General features: G+C 36.9%; 1 protein-coding gene across 1 annotated transcript in view; it reads right to left on the reverse strand.

Annotated features, from left to right (window-relative positions):
* Window positions 1-678: 678 nt before the first annotated feature.
* The window catches only part of LOC149079886 (uncharacterized), a 33,388-nt gene continuing 12,698 nt past the window's right edge, over window positions 679-21,368 (reverse strand). The window contains exon 2 of the mRNA XM_089239943.1: window positions 679-823. Within this exon, the coding sequence (XP_089096069.1) occupies window positions 679-823 (145 nt within the window). The remainder of the gene's footprint in view (window positions 824-21,368) is intronic.

Consider the following 21,368-nt stretch of genomic DNA (forward strand, 5'->3'; position numbering starts at 1 on the left):
TTCGACCGTGGTAGAGAAGTGGCCCAGCACCTGCACCGGCCCCACCCAAAGACGGGCTCAACCGAGCTACAAGCCATGGTAGACGATGAACGATGAGAAGTGGCCCGTCTTGGCCGCATGCCAAGACGGGCTCGCCCGAGCCACGAAGCCACGGAAAGCGGCCAATGACAAGAAGTGGCCCAGCACTCCAGGACGGGCTCACTCAAGCGACAGACATACGGTATGCGACCAATGACGAGAAGTGGCCACACGCAACACGCAAAGATGCCCGACTTGGCAAATGCCGCGAGATAGACACAGCTATCTTAAAAGCCACGCCCCGCAAGCGGCAACAAATTTGAAAGAATTTTTAGCATTACTGAATGTAAATTTTTGTATAAATTTCAAATTTTATGTAAATAAAGCAGCCTATAAAATGGTGGGCACGGATTGCGGGATGGTGTGTCTGAGGGCACTTGCGGCCGTTGCCTGGGCTCGTGGGCCCCTCCTGGACTTACCCGGGGAGAGTTGCAGGTTGCTCTGGACAATCGTAGTAGGGTGCCCGTGCCACACGGCCCGAAGCCCGAATCGTAAGGATCGAGGGTTAGGGGGTGCTGGACCGGGGGCATCGTTAAAACGAGATATTCGCTATAACAGTATTCGTTAAAACTGGGTATTCGACTGTTATTATAAATATTACTATCTCACCAACTCTTGCGTCGCAGCCGAAAACTCAACATTGATCCATGAAGGACATTCCGCTACACGCCTCAGAGACATCCCAAAATCAACAATAAGATCAGCTTCGCGACCCACACTCTTCATTGATGCGCCGTAAGTAACACTAAAAAAATTTCGAAAAACATTGTAATATTTTCTGCAATATTTCCCTTCCTTCCTGTCTCTCACAGCTGAAATTTATATATATATATATATATATATATATATATATACATATATACATATATATATATATATATACATATATACATATATATATATATATATACATATATACATATATATATATATATATATATATATTTTATACTTATTTATTTATTTATTTATATTTATAAAAAAAATACTAAACAATAATACGAAAGAAACTTAAAATTTTAAAATACTGTAACTACTACTAAAATATTAACTACTACTAAACCATACATGCACCTCGTCCATATTCCTCTGTGGAACTTCTAACGATTTGGTACATGTCTTGGAATGTGTGTGTACGTATAGTGAACCTTCCATGAAGTTTGTTTGTGTAATGCTTGTTATGTGTGGTGCTGCCATCTGTTTTTTCAAACTATGAGTTTTTTCTCAACTCACAGAGAGTAAAGTGCAATGAATGAATATTTATACCGTTGTAGGCCTGTTGCTCTCTGCGGCGAGATCGGCTCGCATTCGTGCCTCGAAGTTGGGAACCGCAGAAAACCAACTTCAGCCGACCACCACTGCGGCGACGGCAGGGTTTGAACCCGGATCCTCGCGATGCGAGTCCGTCACTATAACCACTCGACACCACACCGTCACTATAACCACTCGACCACCACAGCGACACTGTATGTTAACTATATCTCTCAAAAACTCAGGGATTTTGAATTTTTTTCAAATGTATACAGAAAATTAACATTAAATAAAATTTTTGGAGCCAATGAAATAAATTAATTAAGAACAAGCAGATTAACTCTTATGAATCTAGTTTTCGCGTTTGAAAACAAGAATAGCGCGTATTCCGTATAAGTATATAACTTTTTTACTCACGTTTCTTGCCGAAATTTCTGTCGCTCACCCACCCGAATGGTATACGCACGGCCCCCATAAGGGTGTGGGCAATGACCATCATTTTTTTTTTCATGCTATAAACTCACTGATCCCAGCAACTGATCCCTGGGATCTCACAAAAGATCCCAGCGTAGGGGCCTGCTCCAGGATGTGTCTAACGAAAAAAACACGACAGTGATATTGGCGAGGAAATTTTCTTCGAAATCGTGATAAAATGTTATTGCGCTTGTCGTAGATTTTTGATAACGGTACACGATATATATAAATATATATATATATTTAAAAAATTTTAAGTGAATATAAACATCGGTTCAAAACGGTATTTTTTCAGGTTGTTTTTTTTTTCAAAATCAAAGGAAAAATTGAAATATTCTTTATAAATGAACATCATAAACCTCCGATATACGGAAACTATAATTTATGGCGAAGTACACTCTACCTTCCTCTTCACTGAAAATTAACCTGAAACGGACTATAGTGACACAATAAGTGCATTGTAAGTTCAGGACAGTAAGTGGATTTAGGAAGAACCAAGCAAATCAAGTTTGGGTCGCGATCCCCCAGTTTGAAACCTCCGTTCTATATGAATTTTTGTTTCCTTTTATATATTTATGTCATGAATGGGCCGGATCTAGAGCTCGTTGTTGGGAGGAGTGGTTTTAAAACACGCTTACAAAAAAAAAATTTAGTCTCAGTATACTATGTGACCATGTGTCCCGCATTTCCCCCATATTTTTTTTCCAGTGACAGTCCCGTTTTTCTAGGATTTTTCCCTCCATCCCAACTTTTTTGAAAAATGTCCTGGCTTCACCCGTTTTTTAGTCAGTTTTCTTGAAATTGTTTTTTGATTCGTTGTTGCAATTTTATCATATAGATGAATTATCGCATTTCGCTTGAGTGTGGTGATCACCCCATAGATCCGCCCCTGGCCCAGACATCTCTTTTCAGTCACAGCCGCTTGGCTATTACAGTCCAATCCCGTTATAACGAACTCCAAAAGACCGGAGAAATGAATTCCAGAATTTTGCATCGTTTCTGTGTAAACTTATCTAGAGGGATAAGAAAAGTGTTCGTTAAAACTAGATTTTCTCTATAACGGTATTCGTTAAACCGAGATTCGACTGTATTATTGCCTCCCTTTTCATGTTACAAATGTGATCTACTCTCTCTCTCTCTCTTTTCAGCATTGTGTTTCATTATTCATGTAAATAAATTGTCCCGAAGATTTTCCTATCTTCAGTAACTCTGTAAATAGATCGTCAGCTCCTTATTTTTCTGATTAGAGAGTCGAAGCACCTCATTTTAAAATTTGGAGCATCTCGTTTTAACTCTGCTATGGAAATCAAAAAGGGATGGTTAAAATAAAACTTATATAGTGTGAGTCAATATTGACGGTTTTCGCAAGTTTCCAAAGCAAAGAATTACATCGAGGAAATAATCTCTCTCTAAATATTTCGGAAGACTTAAAATTATGTATAAATGAGAACATAAAAGGATGGTGTCATCACATTTATGGTTCTGCTGCCTGCTGGCTACACGAATTTTGCCACCCTTTTCTCATTCTAGTCCAATTTTCTTGACTGCTGTTTCCTTGAGTTCACCACCCTGTGCAATAACCCGCTTTGCCTTCCCCCACCCCCTCCTGCTAGTACATCTGTGTCTCTAAGTCACTCTTTTGGTCACAACCATGCTCATACACACTCTCAGTCACCATTCAATCACTCACATGTTTGTGTACTGTTTTGGTCACTCACATACTTGCACAAGCTCTAGGTCAGCCTTTTGGTCGTTCACCGACATGGTTCCTTTTGTGTATATGCCACTCTTTTGATCGTTTATACTTTTACATGTATTCTGGGTCATTCTTTTGGTTATTCACATACTCGCACATGCATTAAGTCAGTAACTATAACATGGCACCTTATTCTATAGGTTTGGTCTCTGTTTCTCTTTTGGGTACTGACATAGTTGCTCACGCTCTATCTCACTCATTTGATCACTCACGTGCTTGCAAACTCACTAGGTCACTCTTTTGCTCACTCACTAACCCAGTTCCTTGCTGTCTCGGAAGATAAGCGGATTTATTGAGGATTATGCGAATTTCACTGCCCTTATAATATTCTGCTAGTTTTTTCGGCTACTCATTCCTCAAATTTGCCGCTCCTCTGAACTTGCCACCAAGCCTACCCCCCCCCCCTCCCCCGACGTACATATGCCACCAGGTGGCATCGATGCAATAACTAAACGGGAAGGACAAGGAGAAGAGAGTGGTTAGACATAGAGAGAAAGATAATAATGTTCAACTTCTTCCCGGTCCCACATTTCGTCCACAGGTAATTAATTCCGTAATTAAAGCGGCCGGGCGTACGAAATTCCTGTACCTTGGAAACAACCGAGCCTCACATGTGATATCTGTTAATTAAGAGAGCTCTCCGTTTCCTGAAAACCGTTTTCCGGAGTTTTCCGTGAGAGTTTTGCGCAGGAAACCCGCTCGCTCTCATCTTTCTCGCTGATCCCATTCACTCACACGCTTTTAGGACAGAAAACAATAAAGCAACACCCAGTTGTTGGATATCTGCTGAGTGGAAAGTTGCATGCATCTGTATCTATCCATTATTAAAATGGAACTGCGTGTGTGGTTAGTATTTCGCATGAAAGACCAGTCCTTCAGAATTTCATCTGCGCCATTGAAGACACCCACGTGTAGATGCGTTATTTTCAGCAGCTGAGTGGTTTAACGCTCTTCTGGTGTCCTTTCAATAGTTTGACGCTCCAGAGGTCAAAAATAGGCTCTGACATTTGTGTGGATTTTGGAATCGGCTCGAAGCTGAGTTCCATAAATATAATCAAAATCGGTTATAACGACATCGCATAATCCACGCAATTTTGTCGTTGTAACGAAGATTGGCGATTTCAATACTTTTTTTCATGAAGTGTCAGTTCGGACTCTCTTCTGGTGTCAGTTCAGTGACTTGGCGGTCTTCTGGTGTCAGTTCAGTGATTTGACCGCAGCAAAAAATTGCTACCGCAGGGAGTCCCGCAACGAAGGGTTAGCGCACCAATCTCTCGATAAGTATAAAAAACAAGCCTGTCGTTCGGAATCGGCAACAAATTGTAGGTCCCGGTCTAATTAGCCCTCGTGTGCAGAAAATGACCGTGGTGCGACAAAAATGATCAGCCGAATCTTTCATTTTGCATGATATGGTTAAAACACTTTCAGACAGAGAACACCTAGTTCTAGAACATTATACAAAATAGATGTAGGTGCATCTGTAAAAATATTCTGAGGTGGACATCACTTAATCGGAGCTCGATTGACAATAATTCTGATGATGATGATTGGTGCTAAAATTCAGCTCACTACTCGTCTGTTTTATGTTAGCCTGTGCATTCATATCAACGAAAATGCTCTTTAGCCGACGCGAAGAAATATCTTCATTGGCCGAAAAATTCGTAACTCGAGGTGTCGCTGTATTTACATTAGCGTTTTATCTCATCACAGATAGCTGATCCGAAACTTGAAGAAAAAAAAATATTTCCATTCAGTAAAAATTCATTATATAGTAACAAAAACATGAAAAATTCTAGAACAGCGTATCTCAAACTATGGTCCGAGAACCAGAGGTGGACCACGAGGATGGCACAGCTGTTCAGCGGGCAGACTTGGCAATTGAATTCTGAAGAAACGAAAAATTATTTGTTATAACCGATATAACTAGTCTTGGTTTAAAATAGGAAATTTGACCTTCGTTCTTAAGGTAACCATATCGCAACGAGAAAAATACGGGAAATTCGGATCCTAAATACGGGTTATAATTGTAGCCAAAAAATGTAGCTATTTAGCTACAAAATGTAGTTCACGACGAAATTGCTAAGCACAAGCCAAGTCATTTCTGAAACTGCTGAAGTACATCAAATTTGAGAGCCACTGCCGATCACAGTATGAACAGGAATTTGTTTCAATGGAAACATTAATCATGACATCGGTGGCCATATTCATTCAGAAAAATGCGGGAATCGGGAGCCAAAAATACGGAGCATCGGCCATTTTCACCAAAAACTTCACTATAATTCGGCAAAATCATCAATTATTTCTTAGAAGTTATCAATTAGAAGGTGATGAATACAAATATGGTTAGATTAATATTTATATTTATAGTCGTAAGAGAAAAATTTCGTAATGAAAAAATGTATCGACCTCAGTCAGTCAGTCGTTGTATGTTAATTGTTGAATATTATTTTCATCCACAGTTTTGGTGAACATTGCAAATAAACTCCGTTGAAAGAAACGCGAAACAAGTATATAAGAAAGTCAGAACGACCAAACCTGCAAGAAAATCACTTAGATACGGGACATTTCTGTATTATAATGTATGTACAGGGTGATTGTAATTAAAGTTTCCATACTCCGAGTACTTTTTCCTCAAAAACCGATTAGATGACCACGGAGACCAAAATGAGACCATGGGAGAGAGATTTATGAAATAAAAAGAAATAGTTCAATTTTTGACCACCAGGTTAAAAAGTGGTTTTTTTTCATTTCATTTTACATTTTCTTATGATCTATATAGCGTATATACCAAGCTACAATGGAGTACGTCTAACAGACCGGGCGCTACATTGGTCTGAGTAGTTTCAGTATACTGACACTACTTAGACCAGCCATCTTCAACCCATTGCTCGCGAGCACCACGGTGCTCCCTGAGACACCCAGAGTGCTCGATGCTCGATGATAGTGTCCGGTTTCTTGCTCGAGAGCACTTGATCAACTTTACAGTTAATCACCTTGTACAAATTGCATTCAAGGACTGAAATCACCCTGATTTCATGTATTCGTATGGCAAACTTGCCGTGGGGTGCTCGTCTTTTGATGGTGGGTACAAGCAGTGCTCGCGAGCAGAAAAAAAATTGATGACCTCTGGCTTAGACCAGTGTAGCGCCAGTTCTGGAGGACGTATTTCAATGACACTTGGTATATTCATCACATGGTCCACGGGGGAAAAAAAAAGGAAAATTCAATAAAAAGCGCTACTTTTTCACCCGGTGGTCGAAAATTGCACTTTTTTATTTTAAATTTGATTAATCTCTCTCCCGTGGTCTCACCAAAACATCTCAAAACTTTGGCTGAATTCGAATAAGCAGTTTTTAAAGAAAAACTACTCAGAGTACGGGGGACTTCAATTATAATCACCCCCGGTACTTTATTCCCAGATTTAAATGTCCCTTATTTACGTGACATATGGTACCACCTCTCATGCTGTAAGCCCATAGAATTGTTTCAGACATTTTACTGGTCCTTTGGTTGAGAAATGCTGAGGTAACGCTAGTCTACAACATTCCCTGAAAAGGAATTTAAGGCGCTTTTAGGATGGAAGAAAATCTTTTTAGACAAAACAATTGATGCCGTCGAATCTCTACGAACGGAATTAATGGCGCGTAGAACAAAAGAGATAACATTATTTTTCTTTTATAAAAATACATTGTTTTTTCATTCAAAGTAAATACACACACACACAGGCACCAAATGTTTCGAACAAGAAAACTTATATCTTTTCATGTATCTCTATATCTTCATAGTTTTATTTATTCATTGTTATTTTTTCCAATATGGTTTTCATTCCACGCCACAGTTTCGCTCCTCATCGGAGTGAATTAAGATTGATGAATTCTTTAATAGCTTTTGAGATCGCGTATTTTGAATAATTCAAGCATTCATTTCTGCAATTTATTTAGCGTTTCTTTCTCCCGTTCTCTCTACATTGCTATGTAAAATTCATTTATTTATTTACATTTCCGTGCTATTCTTCCGTTAATATGGAAGATTGTGCTGAAGAAAATTCCGGTTTCAGCATGAGTAGAGGAATAGAAGAGAATTGTGCGTCTAGAAAATATCATGTGGGTGGAGAATTAAGCGGAAAGAATCGTATAGTAGGTAAATGTATTATATATTTTTGTGTCAAAAATTTAAAAAAAAAACATTTTTAATTATTATTATTTATCTCTATTTGTTCAGAGTTCTATTTCTCAGTGTTTATTAATTCAGTGAAAGGCATATCAGAAATGTATGGCGGGAAAAATTGATTAAAATATGGTTTATTATTATTTTTTGTAGTTTATAGATGCCATGGGTGAGATCCATGCTTTATCCTGACACAAAAACTATGAGAAAAAATTAGAAATGAATATTTTTATGATATGCACAATCTTCGATACTAATTATTTCTCGTGTATGCGCGTGATGGATTTGTTTTTAATAAAAATAACACGTCGGATTTCCCGTTTTCTTCTACAGTAGAACCTCTCAATAACGGGCACCCACGGGAACAAAAATCTTGTCCGCTAATGGGGAGTTACGATATAAAGGGGAAATCTCCTTTATAAGACTTTAACATTTATACGACGTTTGGCTCCTTTCGCAATTGGTCCCTATACACTTTAATGTCAAAAATGTATAATATTTACTGCAAGAATGATACACCGGTTATGATACGTAATCACCAATCGTCTCGATAAAGAATGTTTCATTAAATTTCACTACAATTTCTCTTCATTAAGCCAATTAATTATTTTTACACGCAGATGATACGTGTGCACTACACATATTTTGCAAAAAAAAAAGCAATCACCTTAAAATAAGTGTAAAGAAGATAAAAACATTCATAACATTATCAGTCTTGAAATGTTGGCATTCTTAATACGTACCTTTCTTTCAAACCGAACCAACTCAGGTCTATCGCCATCTTTATCTATCAGGGCTATTGAACCTAGAGAGCTCGTTCGAATTTTTGCGGCATGCCGGATAATGTGGGAGAATACGGTATACAGGGGGCCTTTAACAAATTTCCAGCTTATTTGAGTGAACCATGTCACATTGACAAGTCACTCAAATGGCCTGTGGTACAGTTCCGTTTCATTCAAGTGGAACACGGATCACTTAACGTCACATTCACGGAAGGATCACTTAAATGACCCTCGGTGCATTAACAAATCACTCAAGTGACCCTCAAAATATTTGCAGATCACTTAAGTAAAGTGTGACACAGCTCCAAAGCACTTGAGCAGTCTGCTGTGCAGTCAGTCCCACATCAATCAAGCTTGGCGTGGCACAGTTCTAGATCACATAAGTGGCCATTTCATACCGTGCACTGCGCAGGCTCTATCGACCATTGCCAATTTTAGTGTCAACTTGTTATAATTTCGTTCCTAGTAAGTACCTAACAGTCTGAGTGCGAATTTAGTGTTGCAACTGATTTTTCAGTGCTGCCATCTATATTTCAGAAGTGAAGTGAGTAAAGTATAATGATTGAATTAGATTTGTACCGTTTGTAGGTCTGTTGCACTCGGTGGTGAGACTTTTTTTTGGGGGGGGGGGCGATCGGGTCGCATTCATACCTCGAAGTTAAGAACTACAGAAAACCAACATCAGCCGATCACCACTATGGCGACGGTGGGGTTCAAACTCGGGACCTGGCGATGTGAGTCCGTCACTATGACCACTCGACCATCACAGCGGTTCTTCATACGTTCCAACATGTGCAAACAAAAGCAACATTACCATTTGAAATCACCATCCTGTAATTGATGAAGTTATTAATTGGTGATTTATCATATTCACCAATACCAACCTCGGAATAAAAATGATCTTGTTTGAATATGATAAATTCTCGGGGTTTATGACCAAAAATGAATAAATTTGAGTTTGGGGGGGGGGGAAATAAGAGTTTGCCAGTGAAATGCATTAAAGCCGAATTCCACAGCACCGTGGATCAGAAAATTGTCCGTTAACGGGGAGGTCCCACTGTAGTAAAATATCAGGTTTAAAGATTCTGGTTAACAGGCCAATCGAGCCTATCCGAGAGTTTTATGCGGCCTACCGTACGTATGTTGTTTTATTTATACTTCGTTTTCGAAGAATTTATTTTGAAGTTATAAGGCCCACATAAAAACATACACTTGTGATGTTCCGTTCTCCGAAAAATTTGTTTATCCTAGTATCTTGGACGTTTTATGAAGATTTTGTGTTCCCGAATTCCTACCTGTTTCCCGAAATGAAAGAAAAATATGTAAAACTTCAATTATGCTACTTTGTCACTTCATTATACTACTGTTTTTCTTTTCTTGTATATTCCATTCACATTTATTTTTGCTTCAGTTTCGTTACATCTCATTTCTTTCAATTGATTTTTCCCCGTCTTTGTTTTATTCATTTTTTCAATTCATCTGTATTTTTTTTTTTGAAAAGTTCTAAATTTTTTAAATTTTGTTTTTGATTATTTTGCTTATTGCTTTTTTTGGATTTGTTTTTTTTTTTTCATTTAAATTCCTCACTCCTCTTCATTTCTATAAATTTCTTATTATTTAATTCAAATCATATTCATTTATTCATTTTTAATTTTATTCATCAAATTTTTATGTTACTTATCAATTAATTTTTGACGTCATATATCAAATAAATTTAATTTCATACGTCAAATAATTTTTCGTTTCACTAATTTTTGAATTTTTTGTTCGTTTATAAATTTTGATTTTTTTTTAAATTTAAAATTTAACTTTTCATTTGAGATTATTGTTATCTGATTTCGAATATTATTTCTCATCTGTTAATCTTGATTTATGCACATTTAAACACTATGGAGATATTTTATTATTTAATGTGGTAGAGAGTGAAATATTTCATGCAAATACATTTATCCGTCATATCGATCATTCTAACGGATTGAAAAGTATATAATATAATAAAATGTTTTGTAAATTTGTAACCTTTCGGCTGAGATTTTCTATCTATTGTCACGTGTTCGAAAGTAGCATCAAATCCTTCTGATGGCGTTGTGAGAGTTTTCATGTATTTATATGAAATATATTCATTTATTCATATATGAAATATATTTTCGTATATCTGAACTGAAATAATCTGTAAACTCATGTTGTAAGGACGTGGCAACTTTAGCAAATGGTGGTAATGAAATCGCTTTAGTTTTAAATTGTGTAACTTGATATTGTAGATAATGAGAATATTTGTAATCTTTGAGATTTGTATACTTGAGAATATGTTGTAAACTAATGTCTTAAAAGATGCAACTTGTGCAAGTTGTGAAAATGTGAATCACTATAGTGATATTGTATTATTTAATATTGAAGTGGTACGTAAGTGCGCTTTATGCAAATACGTTTATTCACTGAAGTACTGAAAGGGGCACACACACATGTAATATAATATAAGTGATTTGAAAATTCATATAGACATTCTTTAATCTTTCACCATAGTTTATTTTTTATCTAATATGATTGTCAGATGTGTGTTCAACGCCTTATTCCAACCTGAAGGTTCGATATAATATTTAATATTTAAAAATAATCACCAATGGCTTTTTTTTCAGCAACAATTTTACCATTGATCGATGAATTATCTCTACGTAAGTAGAGAAACCCAGACGGAGGAACCGGGAGCTCAATGCTCGGTAATTCGCACCAACTGACAAAGGCATTTCTTTGCATTGCCTTTTCAATTTTCTTCTTCAAATTGTTCATTTCCAAAAAGTCAGTCAATTTTTTAGTTATATCTTATCAATTTTTTTTTCACTGTTTTCAATTTTCCTTACGCAGGTTTTTGTTTCCAGGAAAGTTTAATTTTGTGAATAACTTTTTAGAAAAATTTGGTATTTTCAATTCCGTGTCATTTTGATTTCAAATATGTAGTGGATATTTCATTAATATCCATCAGTTATTCATTGCACCGTTTTAATTAATGAGCATCCCAGTTGCAGTCTAATTTGATTAGATTTATGACTTGATTCAATTAATACCTTATAGTAATAGATTCAGTTGCCGATAAACTATTGGTTACATATCGTTTCGAAATCCCATTCCTAAATAATCGTTGATATAAATTATTTATAGTAATTCGTTCATATATTCCAGATTATAGTGCATTAGTGTTTTACAGAAAGTCTCAATATTTGAAACTCTGAAATTCCAATCATTTAATTCTGAAGTCAAATTAATTTACAGTATTTTATTAGCTCTCTTGTGCAATGAAAATTGTCTATATATGAACCATAAAATACTTTCTAGGCCAAATAATACGACTAGAATTTTTTTAGCTTTTGAAAACATAACTTGTTATGGACTTTCATGAAATACTTACCGGGACATAAAAATTACATTCACGAGAATATTCAACTTTCAGTGTTTCACTTCAAGTTAGAAAGGCAGTACCTCCCGATAGCATATCATTAGGATTAGCAGACGTCTCCTTTTTGATGCCATTCAAGCGTTTTAGAAAATTTTCTCCTTTGTCCCCTCTTTTTCATGTTTTCATAATTATTATTTTTTTTTTCCTAAAGCATTTATTTTTAAACTCTGAAACATTTTTACACGCTTTGCCATTAGCCGTCGAAATTCGCAGAGTACCCACATTTCCTCTAAGGAGGGCAGATGCTTTTTTACCCGAGGCTAGGCTTGCTCCAAGATTATCCAGTGGAATCTCGTTATAACGAACTCCAAGAGACCGGAGAAATCACTTCGTTATAGCGAAATTTCGTTGTAAAAGAATTTCCAGGTTTTTCTATTGTTTCACTGTTATCTGGTGCATTAGAAAAGCGTTCGTTAAAACGAGATTTTCGCTATAACAGTATTCGTTAAAACGGGATTCGACTGTATGAAAAATACAGTCTGAAAAACACCTCTGGAAGAAGAACGCCGCAACATCCATTTTTCTCACCAACAGGTAATGACGTGTACACTGAAGAGGAGATGGTTATACACCTATACCATGCAAAATGAAGGAAATACGATGCAAACGACGCTCAAAGCAAATTCCGATGGCGAAATCACCTCTTGCACAAAAAACACGCTCCCGAAAGAGAGGAAAATCTTCTGAGGGTAGACAAAGGAAATCTCTCGCCCTGCTCTAGGCACAGTAATAAAACTGACCAGACTGAATAATTCATCATAAGCGAGGGGAGACGGATCGTTTATAGTTCTATTTTTTATTTTTTTTCTGTGGTTCTGTGGTTTAGTTGCGAAAGGATATTGTAGTTACGGTTTTTGTTTCTTTGTTATCATAGTGGCGCCATCTGTTATGAAAACTAGAAAAAAGTGTGAATTTCCCATAGCTGCGCTCACTCGCGTCCTTCTTTCTCAGTTTAGCTCTTCGGAGGAAAAATGTAGTGATACTTCTCTATGGTGGTGCTAACCATTTACTACTTGTCAGATGGGGCAGGATTCCGTGCAGCCTGTTCATATTTATTCAATCTGTCAACATGCAAGAAATACATGCAAATAGAATTATCTCATTATTTCGTATTAGGTTAAAGAAAAAAGTAAATGTTGAATTATCATTACCGTAATGAATTCTGAACCAGACACACGCTTGCTCCCAGTCAAAACTCAACGTACCATGAGAAGACCGATTGAACCTTGATTTTTGGATGTCGGATAATTCGGGAGAATACGGTAAACAGGGGGCCTTTAACAAAGTTCCAGCTTATTTGAGTGATCCATGTCACATTTACAGTTCACCTAAATGGCCCATGGTACAGTTCCGTTTGATTCAAGTGGAACGCGGGATATTGAAGGATCACTGAAATGACCCTCGGCGCATTAACAAATCACTCAAGTGACCCGCGAAATATTTACAGATCACTTAAGTAACGTGTGACACAGTTCCAGAGCACTTAAGCCGTCTGCTGTGCAGTCCCACATCAGTCAAGCTTGCCGTGCCACAATTCTAGATCACACAAGTGGCCAATGGCACATTTCCACATGACTTAAGTTATCTATTAATGTGGCACGATTCAGTGGCCCGCGATTTATTTCCAAATCAATGAAGTGGTCCGCACTTTCCTAAAGGTTGAGCACCCCCGAATTAGAACCATTCCTCAATGATGATGTAATGGCCGGATCAAGACTTATGGGTCACCCTGTATAAAAATAACACCTCAGCAGCATCCAAAGAATGCAAAACGCCATCACGGTGAGACAGAATGGATAATGTGCGCGGCTGAATCCGAACACATAAGCAATTCGGAGATCCACATATATCCTCTTCGCACCATTCGTAATAATCGCCAGTACCTTACGGATTCCGTTCCCGGCCATTTTCCTCGACTCCCGAAAACTGACATTTAACGCTAAGTGTAATGATTACTCAGGAACCGTATCGTTAATACTCCAGCGAACGGTGAATGAAAGAACGGGGGGGGGGGAGAGAATCGGCCGAAGGCGCGCGAGTCACGATTAATCGCCGGCCATCAAAATTTAAGCCAAGACTTACTGATCATCAGCGGAAGTTATGGCGGCTTATACACGGGTGGCAGTTCAATAAATCGGCAAGGCAATAATTTGCAAAGACATAATTAAGATGAGGGCTTTCGTTTTGGGGGAGTGGGGCGTGAGGGGAGTCGTTTCTAATAATAAATCGACTCTGGAGCGGGTCTTCGCCTCCCCCTTGGATGGTTCGCTCGTGTTTGGATTCATACTCTCAGACAATCTAACATTAATATTTTTGTGGAATGACTAATAACGGCTCGATAATTCTGAAACTATGGCGAAGATTTCCAAACATACATCTCGTCTAGTTTGCCTAATAGTTTATGGGCATCTTATGGGCGTGTATTTTTCATCGATTACAACATAAGCTTGTATTAATCTCTGCTATTATTTCCGTTTCTCAAGTATTTCTAAAAATACGGTCGAATCCCGTTTAAATGAATATCGTTATAGTGAAAGTCTCGTTTTAACGAACACTTTCCCCAGATACGTTTACATAGGAACAAAAGCGTATAATTCCTTAATAAGGAAATTTCGTTTTAACGAAGCGATGTCTTCGGTCGCTTGGAGTTCGTTATAACGGGATTCGGCTGTATTTCGATTAGTAATTTATATTTGCGGTTAATTACAGTGCGAGACATAATTATAAGACACTCTCAAATTTTACTGACGGTGTTTACTGTACGAAGTTTTACGACGGTACACAATAACTTTATCCTAAATATTGAAATCTTTAAAAAAAATATTTCCCATTATTTTTATCGAAAATCTATAGTATAGACAAAATTATAAGACTCCTGTTGATTTTTTGAGGGAAAAGTCAAATAAAATTGAAACAAATTATATGCAGGTATATATACTACGGTCCATTAACAGTGTTCTGTTAGTGGACCGACAAACTCAGAGGGTTGTTAGTAGGCATCAAGAGCAACAAAAATTGCAATGGAGCATGGTGTCGCAAACTACGTTGAGAGGCTGAAAATCGCGATACCTAATTGATGAGGTAGTTGCATAGACGGAATATTTTTATTGGTTGGTTTATCCAGTCACGTAAAAAAAAAAAGATTTTCGTGTAGTAATGCACACGAGCGACTGAACCGAAGAGGGATCGGATTTATTTATCGATGTTGGGGTGCGAACATAGCTCATGCTGGCTTCCGATCCCGTAAGTCTGCGTCGTTACGGATTAGGTTAGAAAGCCTTAAATTCAAGGTAATAACCAATCCGCAAAAAGCTTGGATTTGCAGCATCAGAAACCAGCGTGCATTATGTTTGAACCCTTATGTACGAGTCTCACATCATCAGCTTCCTTTACGCAAATGCTGTCGATGGCAGAGGTTGGAGTGGTACCAAAATTTGTTTCAAATATGTTCGCCAACGCTGATGTTAAATAATGATGGAAAATTAATGAATGATATTAACAATTGAGAATAAATGAAATTTATTATTTATTATTTATTTATTTTAGAATATGAAAATTTTATACAGAACAAAGGATACAAAACTTAATAACAAAGTGGCAAAAACAAATATGATGTGAAACTGTAATAAATTATCAAAAAAATGTAAAATAATGTGTAATAAATGATGAATTTGCTTATGCTGAATGATGAAGAAATACTGTACTAACAATTTATGAAAAAATACTGTGTTAACAATTAATGAAAAAATACTGTGTCAACAATTAATGAAAAAATACTGTGTCAACAATTAATGAAAAAAATATATATAATGTATGATGAGAAAAATTTTGTAATGAATGATGAGAAAAATTTTGTAATGAATGATGAGAAAAATTTTGTAATGAATGATGAAAAAAAATTATAATGAATGATATTTTTTGATGAATAATGACAAAAAAATTGATGGATAATTGAATTTTTTTATAGCGAATGAATGAGAAAAATTTTTTGATGAATGATGAAAAAATTTTGCTAATAAAGGATGAGAAAAAATTAATAATAAATTATGAGAAAAAATTAAAAATAAATGATGAGCAAAATTTATAGTAGTAAATGTTGAAAATATTTTATAATTAATGCTGAAAAAAGTTAAAAACAAATGATAAAGATTTTTCATAACAAATGATGATACAAATTGCATAATAAGTGATGAGAACAATTTTATAATAGACGATGCATTTTTTTTTATAATAAACTATGAGGAAAGTTTTCTAATAGATGATAAAAAAATTATAATTAGTGATGAAAACAACTTTTAATCAATGACGTGAAATTAAATTTTTATACTAATATTTTCTGCTGTGGAACATTTTAATGGGAAGTTTATGCCAAAATAGTGAAATAATATGCATTTATGTCCCGTTTTTGTGTTTTTGTATATATTATGTCATTATTTTGTTTTATATGCTTATTGTGATTCTATAGTAGTTTGCGGACATCTCTCTCTTGAGCTATTTTTATGATTAAAGTAACATGAGGTTTTATTAATCTTTGTTATTATAATCGTTTCTAAAATGTTTTTAAAAACATCCAATTAATAACATTGAAATCACGGTCTTTTATTGAGGCACGAAATATTTTCTCTAATACTGGTGCTAAATATTGATGGAGAATCAATATTTATGAACAATATTAACAATTCCCGTGAGAAAATTTATAATACAGTAAATGGTGAAAAATATTGCAGAATGATGAAGCAAAAATATAAAATAAATGGAGAAAACTTTAAAGGGAATGATAAGAAAAGGTTTTTAGAATAAATAGCGAAAAATTAAGATTTTATTGAGTAGTTTTTCATTCTGGAGAACATTATAATCTGAAGTTTGTCAAAATAAGGAGTATGCATTTATTTCCAGTGTTCGTACATAATTTGTCATTATTTTACATTTTATATTCTTATTATGTTTCTGTAACAGTTTACAGGCATCTTAAACTCATATTTTTCATCGATAACAGAACATGAGCTTTCTCTTTATATCCCTTATCATTCCTCAAATATTTAAGAATCTTCCAATTAAAATTATTCAAATTGCGGTCTTTTACAAACAAGTAAATTCAAAGATGGTAAATATTACAAATGATTTCTGCAATACCGGCGTTAAATAGTGGCAAGAAGTTAATGAACAATATTAATAACTGATAAAAAAATTGAATAATCAATGATGAAAAATTAAGATTTTTTTTCATTAGTATTTGTTATAGGTAAATGGGAGTTTTGGTGGAATAGGGTAACAAATATGAATTTATGTCCCGTTGTTTTTGTACGTATTTTGTTATTCTTTTATTGAAACATGAAAGAAAATTATAAATGCATGAAAAATGATTTCTTTTCCTGCTTTTTAGTGAGAATAAAAGATATATTTTTAAACGCTAAATATATTATCAATATACATGTCCCTCTCTTTCAAATGCAAATATATTTGACTATTGAATAAAAATAAAATATTTCATATTCTGGAATCTTGTTATTATGCTTTTATTTACAAAAATGCAGAAAATTAAAAATTCATTTTCTCTTCAATTTTCAGGAATTCGAGAATTTGTTGACATTTATGCACAGCTTGCAGGTTAAAAGTATCCAAAAAATAAGACTTAATCTGGAGAACCAGAAATGCTTTTCGATAAAAATGCTCCTTTTTCTAGTCGCGAGCACAAGGTGTTTAATTCTGATGTTGATCAAGTGCTCGCGAGCGCTAAATTGGAGACGAGCATCGAGTACTCTGAGCACTTTGGTGTTCGTGAACAACGGGCTCAAGATGCCTGTGATATGACAGGATTGCTTCACGTTTTTTTTTTATTCACGTTTTCCCACCTGTATCAAACATGCACGCTGTCGACAGCTGCTTTCAGACGCAATTCTGCTGGCCGTTGTGCGGTCGTGTGGGCATCGCGCTGACAATCATCGTGACGATCCAGGTTCGAACATCGTTGACGCATGGTGGTGGTCGGCGGAAGTTGGTTTTCTGCGGTTGTGGCGTGAATGCGAGCTGGTCTCCCATATATAAATGTCTCAGTGCAGATAGTATGCAGAACTAAGAGCCCGAGTGGCGCAGTGGTAGGATGCTCGCCTTTCACTATCAAAGTCTACGGATTCGAATCTGGGCAAAAACGTTAGAAATAAAATCTTTACCTACCGAGCCTGGGGCGACCACCGATATAGATGAAGCCTTTATTTCCCATTCAACTCCACTGGTTGAAAATTGCAGTATGGCGATATATGACCGGAATTGGTGTGCAGTAAAGCAGCAGGCAGAACTAGAAACATGATACAGACATAACAGGAAAATTCACAAGCACTTACAATCTTTACTTTAAAATATAGAAACATAGAGAACACGAAACAAACTCAATTCTGACAACATAAATTCGTTAGTGCCACAAATACACTCGGAACGCACATTCCGGCATGTACCGATTCGTTAGAAATTCCGTAGAGGAATGTGTACGAGGTGCATGTTCGGTAAAGTAGTAGTAATTCTGCTGACTGCCAGCATGGAGATGCTAAATCTATTGAAATCGGTTTCCTGTGGTTTCTTAACTTCAAAGGGCAAATGCGAGTTGATCTGCCATTCAGAAGAAACAAATCACTGCACAAAGAACAACAAAGGCCTACAATATTTGAAATTATCGAATATTGTGTAAGGGTTGATTATAGTGCATCCTGGTTTCCGAATCAGGAAGTGGGCGTGGTTTACTCACGTGGGAAAGGCGCTAATAGTGCATGCCGGTTTTTTAATCGTCAAACCGGAGGGAGGGAAAGAAACGCTGATGTAAAAAACGAAGCAGTTTCGATTTGGCTTTCACACTGTGTATGTGTGTATTCTCTTTCATGTTCAAAACAATATCCGTTACTCATATGGTTTCGTTCCCAGCCACATGTAATGCATCAAAAATTAGTTTCTTCTGCAAATCATTTCATCAAAATCTATTCTTAGTTTGAATTTCTCTCACAAATGAAACATTTGTTCCAATTTGTTTTTTTGCTAAAATAGGCAATTTGCCAATCGAGGTGGCAGAAAAAGTAGGAAAACAAATTCTTCATGTGTCAAGTTTTAAGAGCGATTTGTGTCTTCGAAAGGGTATGGTGATGACCAGGACCGGGATGTAGATGACATTTGCACTTTTATGCTTTTTTCACTCTTAGAGCTTTTTTTTTTTTTTAGTTTTGAGACTTTTTCATGATATTTTCCACCTTTCAAATTCCATGACAATGGAAAAGATTGAGGAAATTATATGAATACTGATTGCATTGAGCACTAATGAAAAAAGATTCTTGGATTTCTTGGAAAATAAAAGAAAAAATCTTTTTGGCTTCCTAACTATAGGCGTGCATAGACAGGATTTCCTCTGAGGGGGCTGTTTCATTTTTTTTGTCTTGTTTTACTGGAAGAAACCCTATTCCCCCTCCACCAATACACCAGTCTTCGCCCTCCCCCATCTGCAGCAGGGCCTCCGACCAGATTTTTCACTGGTCTCTCAATACTGAATTTTTTGTGAGAAAAACAGAAACCAAAAGATAAGATTTTTCTCTCGGGGCCCCCAAGCCAGAACCCTGTCAACCCCACCCTTGTGGGTGGCCATAAAGCCAGAGTGTTCCTAACCGATTCATGAATTATGAGTCATCTATTAGAAAAGTTTTTATATGTGATGAAATCTCAAACGAGAGAGGAAAAAAAAACTTGAGAAAAAAATTTGCATATATGATTTTCATGCTGTCGAAACTGGGAATAACATAGTAAATTATTTTCGTCACTAGCAATAATGAATGTAAGTAGTTAAACGAGAATAGCTCGAATAATGATCACAAATTTTATTTAACACCTTGTAAACTTTTAATTTTAATTTGATAATTTACTTTGTCAGAGGCCTGTGGGCTAGCTGTTGGCCAACCCCTGCCATAAAGTATGAAGGATCCCGTTGGCAACAGGGTTCGAACCTGGATGTTCCTGCAATTGGTGCTCACATTTGAATTTTTTTTTAACATGAAAATAAACTGAAGGTGTTTTCCCCTTCAATGCAACCTAAATTTATCAGTAATCATCTGCGGTTCAATCACTATAAGCCGCTACTTTTTGTATAACTTTATTCTGGACACCCTGTATATTGCAGTACATCCTTAAAATCATATAGGTAAAAATCTGTACGTATAAAGATAGTTTTCTGTGTGTGTGTGTGTTATCCATACAAATCTACGATCCTAGACCGATCGTCGCCAAATTTTGCATATATACCAAACAGGACCCGGATTGAACGATAGGCTACTTTCGAAGTTCGCCAAATCTGGGCAAACGCACGAAATGGACAAAAAGAACCTTTCTGGCCAACAATGCTTACCCAGCCTGAAGAATGTTTACTTTGGCTACCGTGGTTTCTTAACAATGCGTTTTAGACACGTATATGCCAGAGCTGGACGAATCCCAACCGCCAGATTCCCATGATGATTAAAAAATTTATGTCTGCGCCAAAAATTTTCATTCTTGAAGTTACTAAATCGCAGGCTCAGAGCAGCACGAAATGTTTGGAACTTGTATCTACAAACATAAAAGAGAGCCACTACGTCCTGAAAAAGTCAAAGAAGCAATATTTTGAACTTTTTTTTCTCCGGGTAAAAATTTTTTGGCGCCCAGATTTTTTTGCGATTTGTCCTGCTTTGGCATATATCCCCGTTGCTGTCAATGGACAATGCCGCCAGCTTGTATATATTATATATATATGAGTGTTTATATGTTTGTGCTGTCTATAGTTATTCGTGGGCCCCCTTCGTGGCCTGCTGGCGACGTGCGTATGCACCTATCCTTGTAACCTGACTTTGTTGTCTTCTTGCCAGCTGGTGGTTTTTCGGTGCTAAGTGCTCCGGACTTTACATCGCTCTTCCACCATGGCCCGACCCATCTGGGTGACCGTATCTCCTATGGGGACAGAGCGGCGTTCATGGTCTCTTTCGGGTCCTCACGATGCGAGTCCGGCGACAATATCACTGGACCACCACAGCGGCCAGGTATTACAGGTACTTTACCGCACACCAACAACGGTCATATATCGCCAAACGGCAATTTCCAACCAGTGGAATCGGGTGGAAAATGAAGGCGTCATCTATCGGTGGCTGCCCCAGGCTCGGTAGGTAAAGAACTTGTTTCGGGTCCTCACGATGCGAGTCCGTCGACAATATCACTGTACCACCACAGCGGCCGGGTATTACAGCTACTTTACCGCACACCAACTCCGGTCATATATCGCCAAACGGCAATTTACAACCAGTGGAATCGGGTGGAAAATGAAGGCGCCATCTATCGGTGGCCTCCCCAGGCTCGGTAGGTAAAGAACTTGTTTCGGGTCCTCACGACGCGAGTCCGTCGACAATATCACTGT

This window comes from Pholcus phalangioides, unplaced genomic scaffold, assembly GCF_987345545.1.
Source record: "Pholcus phalangioides strain wild (caught in Gottingen) unplaced genomic scaffold, Ppha-v1.0 ptg000012l_1, whole genome shotgun sequence".
In the NCBI taxonomy this organism is placed as follows: domain Eukaryota; kingdom Metazoa; phylum Arthropoda; class Arachnida; order Araneae; family Pholcidae; genus Pholcus; species Pholcus phalangioides.